The sequence below is a fragment of the Anticarsia gemmatalis genome, chromosome 17, assembly GCF_050436995.1.
Source record: "Anticarsia gemmatalis isolate Benzon Research Colony breed Stoneville strain chromosome 17, ilAntGemm2 primary, whole genome shotgun sequence".
Taxonomy (NCBI): Eukaryota; Metazoa; Arthropoda; class Insecta; order Lepidoptera; family Erebidae; genus Anticarsia; species Anticarsia gemmatalis.
The window spans coordinates 8750735-8764104 of NC_134761.1; the positions used below are offsets into that span (position 1 = coordinate 8750735).

At 35.2% G+C, this 13370-nt stretch overlaps 2 protein-coding genes across 3 annotated transcripts in view; one reads left to right on the plus strand and one right to left on the minus strand.

Annotated features, from left to right (window-relative positions):
- The window catches only part of fdl (beta acetylhexosaminidase fused lobes), a 107435-nt gene that overhangs the window by 22218 nt on the left and 71847 nt on the right, over positions 1-13370 (minus strand). The window lies entirely within an intron of this gene.
- The window catches only part of LOC142979724 (uncharacterized), a 44727-nt gene that overhangs the window by 2027 nt on the left and 29330 nt on the right, over positions 1-13370 (plus strand). Inside the window, exon 3 of the mRNA XM_076124826.1 lies at positions 11028-11160. Within this exon, the coding sequence (XP_075980941.1) occupies positions 11028-11160 (133 nt within the window). The remainder of the gene's footprint in view (positions 1-11027; positions 11161-13370) is intronic.

The following is a 13370-nucleotide window of genomic DNA, read 5'->3' on the forward strand; positions in this document are numbered from 1 at the left end:
AACTATGCATCTTTCAATAAAACTGTAAAAGCATAACTTGTAGCAAATTATTTTTCCTACAAATATGTTACATAACTTTTTGCCCTAAATTAACAATTAAAGAAGTTCTAAGCAAAAAAGCGTTTTTTTTTTTCAAATATTTTCTTTTCGTATCCGGTCTATTTCGTAGCGCTGTTACTGAGTTTATAATTAATGAAGTTGAAAAAAAATATAGGGATAAATTTTCTTCGAAAAATACTCTACAAGATTGGTCTGAGGTATTTTTTTTTGTATTTATACATATCAGCTTAGCCTTTTTTCCAAACTATGTTGGAGTCGGCTTCCAGTCTCACCAGATGCAGCTGAATATCAGTGTTTTACATGGAGCGACTGCCTAGCTGACCTCCACAACCCAGTTACCTGTGATATAAAACGATACCCTTCGTTAAGACTGGTTGTCAGACTTTCAAGCTTCTGACTACTGTTAACGACTGTCAAAGATCTTCGAAAATGACAGCCGAGACCCACAATTTAACGTGCCTTCCGAAACATGTAGGCACTCGATATGTGTAAGATGGTCACCCATCCACAGAACAACCTCGGCAAGCGTGGTTTAACCTCAGAGACCGATCCGCGCGGCTGTCGTTAAAAAAAGTTATAGACAAATAAAGAAAATTGATATAAAAAGAATTGCACTTTTTTGCTTATAACTTCTTTAATTGTTAATTTAGGGCAAAAAGTTATGTAACATATTTGTAGGCAAAATAATTTGCTACAAGTTATGCTTTTTCAGTTTTATTGCAAGACGCATAGTTTCTGAGATATAGCGAAAAAAGTGGTTCCACCCCCTTTTCCAAGATGGCGGCCGGGGGACAAGAGTGGCAACCCCACAAACTTCAAGTTAAGCTTCTATTGACCCCCCCTACATGTTCCAAAAATAAAATTGCGTCCTCTAACAAATGTAAAACTCATGTAACATTTCAATGGACTATAACGACTGGTCACCTTTAAAAGTTTTATGGTTGCACTAGCCGGGTATTGCGTTCCGTTTCACAGACCGATTTTATGATAAACAGCATGACAGTCTGCGACGTATGGCCCTTTAACATTCTTTATAATATATGAAAATAACTTTAACGTATTGGATAGAAGAATATTGACCGTTAGGCCGGCAGATGTATTTAAAAACGTAAGTTTGGACGTCAAATCTAAGTAAAATAGCGATTAATTCGCAGAAACTTTCCGAGGTGTATTTATAAAGGATTTACGAGGGTCAAGGTAAAGGGCAAGTCAGTATAATTTCGTATTATTTTGATGTTAGACAGCAGGTGTACGGCGCGACCTTTCAAATTATAATGAAAGAGTTCGTTGGAATGTTTCTGGATTAAGTGACCTTCTTCGTGAGTCATTAAAGGATATACAAGTGTTGGCCAAACGAAATAGCCATTGACTACCCACGTTGAGATTCACGTTTAAATTTGGTCAACACAACGCTATTTTTAATCAAATCGTCGTACTCTAGTCTCTACCTACCTACTAGGAAGAAAGCGGAATTCTATGGTATGAATCAGTCGTGGATAATACTTCACATTTTCGATAAATCAAATCACAAATCCTTAAGGTATTCAAGTTTCTTTCGTTTTCCTGTAACTATCGAAATATTACTAATTACCTGACAAAATATAATGAACATAATATTACCTGGGCGCAGAAGGGACGTCCCTTCCTAGTCCCCAGTTACTTACTATTCGGATTTGGTCGGTTAGCCACTAACTTGACGTGTGATGTCTAATATGGCCACTAGAGAGCCATGATTTGATTTCTTAACCCAAACTTTGTTACTAGTTTAATAAAATGATTGACCTCTTAAGATATACATAAACTTTAAGCCATTGCTATGAAATTTGTAACGGAAATGCTTCTTTCGTTTTCCGGGAAAATGATCGTGGTATAATTAACGTAAAAAATTCTAAATGATCGACACCAAAATGGTTTTTTTTTTGTGGAATTCATTGCTGTATGAATCTTTTCGATTTCGGAATTTTAAGGAATGATCGGAGGGTCTATCACTCAGTTGACAACTTTTTAAAAGCCAATATGTTGTAAATTGTTTTCTCCCTTAGATTACGGTGATAAACAAGTTACGTTAAAGCACCAATGGATGAATAGTGACCATCAATTTGACGTACACTAGTTGTCAACTGAGATACGTGATAGTCATACTAGTTTTAATTGGATCGTTAAGTACCGGTTTTTTCTATCCTTAAATAATAATATAAGTATAGAAGTAAGCAGTTCCAAACATTCAACGTAAAAGAATAAACAAAGAATATTTTTAAGCGCGACACGTCTTCGCCCCAGTTTTAGAAAATAGACATGACTGAGACGTGAACATCCCAAAGCAATTTCTTAGGTTTATACGTAAATAGACCTTTATCGTATAGCGTATAGCGTATAGGTAAGTGACGGTTGTAAATCTACTAAAAGGTATGATGTATTCGTTTGAAGTTTATTGCTAGGTTCGTATATTTGACATGTATCCCCTTGATACATATTACGTGCTTGCAGATTTAGAAAAACTATGTTAAACAAAGTAGTTAAAGTCATGTCGTTTATAACAGTTGTGATATTAAAATAAAGAACAATACAAATACAATTATTGCTTTTGAAATAATCCGTTACATATCTATAAAGTGCAATTCAGACAGAAATCGGTTGCGTGACGGGCGCAGGACGGGAGCACAGCGGGACTCGTACACGCTTTCAATGTGATATCTTTCATATGAATACAAGTAATTAGAACCGCCGTACTGCCGTCCCGAACCCGCGTCCGACACGCACCCGCATTCTGTGTGAATCGCACTTAACTGTTCATAGAAAATATATAATATAATATATACATTAAACGAGCAATAAAAACGTTTGCTTACATTTTCCTAGCTTTTCTTTACTAGCCAATACGAATTTATTCTATACACAATAAAAATTACAAATATTTACACGAACCTTTTCTTTTTTGATAATAATAAAGCGCATATATTGTGTGCTTAGCAGATTAATTAGCAGTTGTGTTAAACACCCGTATTTATGAACGTAAGATGGCAGAAATGGTTCCAATTAATTAAATAAGTACGCAATTCCAAAAAGGCACATGTCTATGTATTTGCAATGTGAGTTGAGCCGTTTACGAAATTGCACATTACAGTGTGTGTAGTGTAGGGAGGAATGTTTATTTTACCGTATTAGGTAGCGAACATAAACTATATGGGGATTTTCAATAATGTCAATTATATTATTATTGTCTTGCGTTTTCGTTAGATAATCGTGAACTTCATTGTGATTACGTTTTCATGTTTCACGATATAAAGTTACATGCATGGCACTATAGGCATGTTTTGTATTCTTAGTAATGATAGAAACAAAGTCTTATCTATTTTTTTTATATATCAATAATCTATACTGACTTCAGTGCAAAATATTTAATAATATTATTTTAAGCCAGACGAATTTAGTACATTCTCCTTTTTTTTAAGTATATATTAAAAAAAATTATTGACAAAGTCTTATCAGGTTGACCAAGATAAAATTTTAAGACGAGCCGCCAGTGCCTATAAAAATACTTAAATGATTTCGTTTCCGGGTTCGATTTTCTTCTAAAATGTGAGATGGGAATTCTTATTAAGCCCAAGTTGGGAATGGAAACCTATATCCGGTCTTATACCGTCGGTTGATGAGTAATTAAATTAAGATTAGCTCAGATCGAGTCGGTTGCACTTCGGTAAATACGAGAGACTCATGTAGGGCTGCTAAGTTGCTTTAAATCTTTAAAATAACTATGTTTCGACTGGAAAAGCACTTTGTATCCTGTATACATAACTCTCTTACTATAAAACGTCGAGAAAGCTTTGATTAGTCATACAGTGTTTTGTCTTTTTCGTTAATATTCAGCCAAAAATATATTGTTTGACACTTAATTATTTATTCATAAGATTATTACTAATTAATTAACGATCGCAACGAGTTCAATAATATAAATAGCAAAAATTCACAAAGGAAAACTTGCTATAATTTTTTTTTTAACTTTTCACAAACTTGATGTACTAGCGGTTATAAGAATTGGCAAGATTTATCAGACTCGCTCGCACTTTGTAATTATGACGTAGTCCGCACGTTTGTAATGCCCCGAATCATTAGCCTAACCTTTCTTCCAAGCTATGTTGGAGTCGGCTTCCAGTCTCACCGGATGCAATTGAATATCAGTATTTTACATGGAACGACTGTTGTAATACCCCGAATATAACTAGAAATATTTTAGGCATCCCTAGCCAAAATAGTGATGCAAACTAAATAGTTGGGAGCTCTGGCCGGTAACTAGCGATGACATATTCAGTTAATTGGACACTTAATGCAACGCGCCGAAACCAGATTTAGTATTGGATAAATTATGAAGACTGGCTACCGTTCTCAGGTCAAACACATACATAGATTATTTGACTTATGCCCGGTTTCTGAAGCACATTTAGCGGTAGTTTATCTATTCAATAGCGTTTTTTTAAATGAGTTTTGACGCTATTGCATATATAAACTACCGCTAAATGTACCTCAGAAACCGGGGGTTAAAGAAGGCGAAACACACACACACATATTTGCTTGTTGGTTTGTCTTAGGGTGATACAAGAGTACAAGACATTTAAAAGTCTCGGCCTCCGTAGCGCAAGGGTTAAAGTTGTCACCACGCCACTACCAGTGCGCCAGGAGATCGTGAGTTCGATTCCCACACGGAGAAATTATTTGTGCGATCCACAAATAGTTACTTTGGTCTGGTTGTACTCTGTATGTTTGTAAAAGTCCCCGCGAGACAAGACCAATTCTTAGTGCGAGAGTTGTAAAAAAAGTAAGTAAATTGAACTGAATAATTTTTTTTAGAAAAAGGGATAGTAGGGTAGTCCAGAAAGCCTGGAAACTCATGATCTATACAAACCTTTCGATCAGAAAACATGACGTAATAAAATGTCTACTGAAAACGCAAACAGTTCTCTCTACATTATTTATATGCATTTAAATGTGTTAATAAATATTTATTGCGTTATAATGTTTCTATCTAGACGTACATTATTGCAGAGGTTACGTAAAGGCTAGAATAGTTACGTGTCTAGCTTCTAGGCTGAACGTAAGACGTTGTTAATCGTCTGAATAAAGTATTCGGTTGATGTTTATAAGAACTACAGCGCTGAATAAGCAGTGAATATTGCAGAGTTATTAGAGTACCTGAGATGAATAAGAGAGGTGGGGCAATCAACGGATTATATTTCCTAGAATAAAACAGTTTAAAACAATTGGAATACTATTTATACTACTAGTTGAAATTTAAAAACATTGAGACTTGTCTTTAGATTTAGATTACTAACACACTACTACAACTATTTATTGAATACTTTTACCTTTACTAAAAAATCTATGTCAGTTCATCTGCCTACTGTCAAAGTTGCATTTTATAAATTTATCGCCAGTTCGAAAGGTCTAGCCAGTAAGGAATCATCAGACTAGCGATCGGGAAATTATGAATTCTAATCAAAACCCTAAGCCTAGTTTAAAGGCTTGTGTTGGCACTGGGTCTGTTCCAGTATTACGGCAATCTCAAAAAAATTAACACTAAAGTTATTATTATTACGAATCTTGAAACGTCAAAAGTGTCACGCAAAATAGTTTTAAAGAAACCTTCATGGATAGAATACGAGGGACGTATTAAACTAATTTGCATAAGTTAAACATTGGTCAAGGCAACTGGTCATAACTGGTGCACCACGTGTCATGGCTTCCACTCTTTGTGCTCGACAATCGATACTGACACACCTGTTCTAAGTATTAGTTTCTTTTGAGTGCTTTTTATATAGTTTTAATTATTGATTAATTGTTTAGTATCGCTACCTAAAGCTGGATTTAGCTAGTTAAAAAAAAATTTACTCTATGTGAAGAATATATAATATGCTATAATGGAAGAACAAATAAAATATTTCAAGTATCGATAAAATCGCGATTTACTTTTCGATATCACTAACAAATGGAGAACATTTTTACTGTAGACAATTTTATACCTACGATACATGTATAATCCGACAACTTAGTAGAAAACCTTAGTAGAACGCATGCACAATTTATCTATAGATTCTTACGTCCGTCAGCCGCGAGCCTTGCATACAAGGGTCTCTACTAAGTGGTAAAGAAACGATGAAGACATATTCACTTAATGATCCTTTTTTTGCTTTTACGATTGTGTGAATTTAGCTAAACATAACATTTGTCCTCAAATTCATGGTAATTGAAGTTATTTCACAACTATTTAGCGGTTTTTTAATTAACAATATTAGTACGTACTATCGAACCAACTGAATCATGACCCATTTTGCCGATAATTCGTTTGACACCGTCAAAACAGTAAGAATTTCATCTTTAGCGTCAAAGTTGCACTTAGGACATTTTAAACACGCATACGGCTGTGTTATGATGTATTACGACTACAATCAACTTTGACCTTTGTTATAACAGCACGTGGATACGTTTTCGATAAATCACTCTTAATTTGAATCTAGAATGTAAATAGTCTAAACTCTTTTCACTACGAAAAAACCTATTTGTGTCAAATATCAAATAGCACGTCATTTAGAAATCTGTGAAACGATTAGGGTAACCACTATAGTCATTGCCCATCATACAGTGATTGCCAATGTTAAGGAATAATGCGTTTATTTTAATTTCTAAAGTAACCAGTTCAAATTTATTGCGATTTATGTCACTTTTAGAATATTGGTAGCATTTTTAATTTATAGAACTCATGTCCGACGTTTGTGCGACAGGTGTGTAGTTCGAAAAGAAAAAGTAAGTTTGTTGCAATATTTGTTAAGGATAACACATTTGAATTAACAGTATTCGCTAGTATTTCTGGTTTTTAAGTGTTTTATATTGAATAAGTATAAAGTTATTGAAACAAAGGACTGATGCTCTTTTAGAAATAATATTTAAGTTGCGTTTATAATAGAGTTTAAGTCAATGTTTTACTAAATAAAGATAATATTGACCAAAATTGTGTATCAATTCCTTGACCGGGTAATAACTATGCTGGTTACCCTATATTATTTAAATTTTTATAGTTACATTATTTCCTATAATGGACGAATAAACCATGTCCTGAGTGGGTATCGAACCCATTCCTGACGCGTCGCAGTCGTAACATCAACCCACTACGCCACGGAGCCTGTTGAAAACGGCAGCGAAGCATTATTGTATTGACGCACAAATATTTGTCGCAATAATGACAGATAACAAATTCATCACCAAGGAAACGTAGGTTCAAGCCAATTTCGACCTACGCGTATATAGACGTGTTTTAGAAAATGAGCACATGGTGGGTCATGATTCAGTTTGTTCGATAGTACATATATAATAAGGTATCTTAATATATATTATTTTTTGTAACCCACTACTGTCCCACTGTGGGAGGTGCCAACTTTATTAGAAAAGATAAAGATTTTTTTGTCTAAAAATAATTTTGACAATGATCATATCACACACGTCATAGTTGAATCACACTACGTCAAACTTCGTGACGTCATACATATATGAAAGCTTCCTACATATTTAGATAGTATGTTTAATTAAGCTATCGAGTCGAATCGCGATGAATGAAATTATCAGCGCCTGTAATCTTCGTCGTTCGGCGAGCGCGTTAATTTACCTCATCGAATATTCTGAAAAATATCAATGACATTTCTAATTACTGTCAGTACGATGACACTGTAATGAGTGGGAATTAATTATGTTGATACTTGTAATATTTATTTTTATTTTGCTGCAAAGTTGATTTGATAGTTACTTATATGAAATTTAATTGGTGACTTTCTATAAAGAAATCGATAAAGTAGGTGATTTTTTTTGTTATTTAAAACACATAGAGGGAGTTTGATACTGTAGGAAGTAGGTCTTTCTTTGTTATGTAAAACATAGTAGGTACAAGTAATTAGGAAGAGATTATGAATCCGAAATTATTTTCTTGAGTAGAGAAACAAGAGGTATCATCCAATTTTGAAGGTTTTACACAAGGATGTATGGTTCTGAACCAGGCAGTCTGTTTTAGGGTCACCATCGCCAGCCAACTAATTAGCAAACTAATATACTTTTAATAATTCTAATAAAATGTATAAAAATCATTCTCCTGGGCGATATTCGGACCTACTCGCGACGCGGCGGTGACAGGTGACTTCATTAACCGTTGCGCCAAACGTAGGTACTCATAGGTTAAATATATGTAGATCAAAATAGATAATTTCAGTTAATAAATTACTCAAAATATGCCAACACATCTATCACACAGCTGACTAGCTAAACGATAAATCGTTTTAGTAAATTATATTTGAACTACATATGAAATTCTCTACAAAGTAATGTTAGTTCTCTCCTCGTAACGAAACACGTCTTAGGCCCAACGCAAATAAGGGGAGGCGGCGAAGATACTGAGAACAAATTATAATTTAAAATTGTTATATTTTTTGTCTTGCTCAGTGGGTTAGTAAAAAAAAAAGTTATCGTAATGGCATATATTAAAGGGTATAAACAGACGACAAAAACGAGGAAATCATTAGGTGGACGAACATTCTACAGTAGTAAATATCACACAAAACAATAGTTCCGAGGTCCGGAGACATGCCTGCAGACTTGCCCGTGGGTATGTCCTCCTAGTGAATTCCCTCTTAAAGGCGAGTTTCTTCATACATATCTAAAGTAAGAGCCGTGCCTCACTAGGGCGTTATGGCGGCGTCACGGCTACGTATCCAAGCAGTAGTACTAAATGCTTGGATACGTAGCCAGCTACGCCGCCATAGCGTCCTAGTGAGGCAGGGCTCTAACAGCTAAACCCATCTTTCTGTTTGACATTTATTTTAATTCCTGGCAGAAACAAATTTGTCTGACGTTTTTACGTTACCCCTATACTTTGGGCTGTTAGTTTTGATGAAGAAACCGTAAGTCTGTTAAAAATAGGTCAAATCTTTAAACAATGTTCCCGAAGTGTGTGTACAGAAAATTCGTTGTGGAATTTTATCACGTAATAGGAGCTTAAATTTTAATGTAGGTATCAGTGCTTATCGCAGCTAAAAGTTATGAGTCTATTATAACTCGTAGAGTGCGGGGCTGTCACAGCGTACTTGATATTAAACTGTGGCCCAAATATACGAAATAACTTCACGTAAAACGTTCATATCTTTGTTTATTTTTAGTTTATAACAAAATTCTGTGATAAGATTTTAACTAATATTATAATATTTAAGTCTGTGACGTAAGCTTTAACGGGTAAATAACACATGAAGAGATAGCTATATACCCGGGTTATATACAGGTTACTATTTGTCACACCAACCTTCAGGTTGCCTGAATTTCGTCTAAGCGGGAGTCACTACAGTAATGTATTAAAGAGGACATATTAAATGTTTCATTCGCTAGGCACGAATGAGCTTTAAAAATACAGAGTCTATAGGAAAATTATTTTATTCGAAAGTTTCATTATCAGCTAGTCAAGAGTCATTAATCTCTGAATTTTTCAATGTAAGCATATAGTTATGTCTCCGTGGCCGTGGTTTGGGTCGCCAGGCTGATACCACTGTGTCGGGAGGTTCGATTCCCACACGGAACAATTATTTGTGCGATCTGCTAATAATTGTATCGGGTCTGGTTGTGCTTGCTCTGTGTCCGTTGTTTGCATGTTTCCAAAAGTCCCTGCGACACAAGAGCAATTCTTAGGGCGGGAGTTGTCTTATTTAAAAACAAAAGAAAGAAAGCTACATGATGAGTTGGTCTTTTTATACACTTACATCAATCATGTAAATGAGTCATTGACCTCCGTATATTTCATAGTGTAAGCGGTACAAAGTCGTAATAACACGGCAGGACAGCGATCCATAGTTTTCTATTACAGTCTACATTGACGGAAGACATCCGTATTCAAGTCACGATGTCTTTACACGAGCTGAACAATATTTTATGCTTACTCTTGTCTTTTGTATCGATATTTCAAAAATAAACTCCTCAGAATATATAATGGGTTTTACAATTTTTCTGTATTCTTCAGTTTTGTGTTCGGTAAGATAAATGTTTAAGTGAAAAGGTTTGAATCATTTATCGTGCTGTGATGAAAGAAGATTCTGGTTTTTATTTTTCTTCCGGATTTTCTTGTTTTGAGAATCTTCCTTGCATAGATAAAAATATATTAAAAAAAATAGCCCATTGGTCATGTTGGAGTTTTGGAGTATTGCGCTAAGCTATACATTTAAAGATTTTTTATACGTATCTTGATCAATCTGAATAATATCCTTGCGAAAGTTTGTGATGTGTGTTTATAACTCTTTCATGTAAAAACTACTGGACCGATTTTAATGAAATTCGGTACATTCATAGCTTATAGCGGGAAATTTCACGAGGACAAAGTCGCAGGCAGAAACTAGTGGATAAAAATTACAACCTTGCGTGTCTAAAATTTGTTGAATACATTTATTGAGGTCATGCAAAGTCCCCAACCCGCACTTGGCCAGTGTGGTGGACTCAAGGTCTAACCCCTCCTTCATTACGGGAGAAGACCCTTGCCCAGCAGTGAGACATTAATGGGTTAAATTTATTTATTACTAGCTGACCCGCGCAACTTCGCTTGCGTCACATAAGAGAGAATGGGTCATAATTTTCCCCGTTTTTGTAACATTTTTCGTTGCTACTCCGCTCCTAATGGCCGTAGCGTGATGTCATGCCTAAAGCCTTCCTCGATAAATGGTGTATCTAAAACTGAAAGAATTTTTCTAATCGGACCAGTAGTTCCTGAGATTAGCGCGTTCAAACAAACATACAAACAAATAAACAAACAAACAAACTCTTCAGCTTTATAATATTGGTATTAGTATAGATAATCTAGATAAATCATGCAGGCCAAGCCTACTAAGTTGTCAGACTATACCAAGTTGCAATGCATCTACAATTACATAATAAAAGTGATATAATATGTTTGTTTGCAGTGTAACGCTATGCGGTGTTTTGGTGGCGGTGTGCGCGGCGTGCTGGCGAAGGTCGCCCTCCACAGACAAGCCCGAAGACGTCGCCGAGTGCCACGGCATATACACCGTTAGCACTGACTCCAGGTTGCACCAGGTAAGTCTTTTGTACCTATGAAACTTAGTACCAATGTTGTTCACACTGCCTGAGTGTCTTCAACGACTTTTATTTTAATTGGCAACAAATATGACCGTCTTTAACGATTGTTATCTTAATTGAGAATATCCTGGATCAACTTTTTAAACGCCCTCGGAAGCACGGGAACGCTCAACTCACATATTAATAAACGGTCACCTATCTTTTGAATGTTCATGCTAAAGGTTACTTTGCTGACTGATCGTTTACCAACCGTTGAGCGTAACTATGTTACACGTATAATAATCTGAATAATCCGAAACCCGTATCAATGCATCATGCTGTTTTTCTATTCTCTCTTTCAAACGTATTTAAGACGAACCGAACAGCTACACAGCGCGGTAGTAGCGGCAAAAGTCTTTCATCTTTCTTCTCGGTCTAAAACTCTAAATATTGGCATATTTATCATAAAAAACTTGGTAAAGAACTTTTTTATTGAGGTTTGATAAGATGCTGTTAAAAACAAATGGAATGGCTACGTAACTCAACAAAGCAGTTGTTAAAGGGTCATTGACCTGGAAAAAATGTATAGTGCGAATCTTCTATGGTTTCTATTGGTTTCGCGTGTGAAAGGGTTTCCCATTACAACTTTGTTGGCTTCAATTAAGATCGATTCGATAGAAAGCTTTTAAATGAATTGATTAGTTAACTTTAACACAATTAAACTATATTTATTATTTTTTTAGATCTTTTACGAATAATCTATCAAGTTAAATACTTAGAAAAATAGGCAGGTGCGTAGTATTTGTAACCGGCGATCCTGTATGACAAAATGTATTGATGTGAAAAAGAGAAGGGAAGTTTGTAAGGATCGTACCAAGTCGCGTTCTTTGATCTCTGGGTATCCCTATAGCATAAAGGCGTGATATTACATATTTATGTATGTTAAATACTTGACTGAGTCTTCTGTCATTGTAGAAGCATTAACGGTGTCACCATAGACCAAATAAATATCAATTAACTTTAACTTAGCAACCACCGAGTGACCTAATAATATAACGATTAAAGTAAAGAAAACATAATATATCGATTTACGAAGAACCGTAAAAATCAACGCAGTAATAGGTTCATAATCTGAAAGACACTTAAACCTCCACTGCTTTATATACTCCTGGTAAATAGCTCTTAAAAGAACATTATACGAGTAAATAAGAGTATGACAAGATGTATGGATGTGAATGAAGCAAGGAAAGTTTGTAAGCAAGTGACGTACTTTGGTTTCTCCCTACCCCCTTGGAAAAAGGCATGATTATAGGCAGACATGTATTTATGTATGAATGGATGAATGAATCTATGTCTGTATGTTTGTAACTATGTATGTATATATGTATGTATGAATATATGTACGTATGTTTGTATAAATAACACTTTTACACCCAGTGACTTTGGTCTAGAATTTTCAGAGACCGTTTAAGACCTGAACTAGGAAACAAACCTCGGGAAAGTCCTTTAAAATAAAGTTTCAACACCCGTGTGTAAGTTACTTTAACTAGGCAAGTTTTGCAATGCTTTCGTGTAATTTTATTACGATTTTACTTCGAAACAGAATATTTCTTTCGAGTTATTAAGGTTTTGTAGTTGTATAGGCAAATATGAAACTTTAAAACATTGATAAGTATAGTTTATAAGCCTACAGTACAACCAGCTTGTCATCGAGATATTTTGTTTGAAAATCTGATCAGCGCCTCTGACGGGCGTTATAGGAACTATTTTGGCAGTACATTCTAAATGTCAAACTTTCGAAACTCGATAGTACCGACTGTATTGCGCTACAGGTCACTTATGTTCTAAATCTGTCTTTTGAATACCTCCGCTAGCCGCGTACCTTGCATACAAGACTCTCTACTAAGTTATTGGACTATATTCTGTTAGCCGTACGATGAGGTTAACAAATGAAAGATTTAAATGTTCACAAACATGCTATATTGATTCACGTGCCACAATGACCGTGGAGTACGCTTGGTGTAGCTCGTGTCTTTACTTGATCAGGTTAGATCGCGAACTAATGAATACATTCGTTCCAAACGACTTAATTTTTTGGTACGTCTGTGGGAAAATTAAGTCTGTATTTTATTAATATGGTAAGACAACTGGGAAAATAAGTAAAGCGTAGTCCTACTAAGTTGGTAAGTCTATCGGGAAAGAATTTCCCAATAGTACTACTAGTAAGA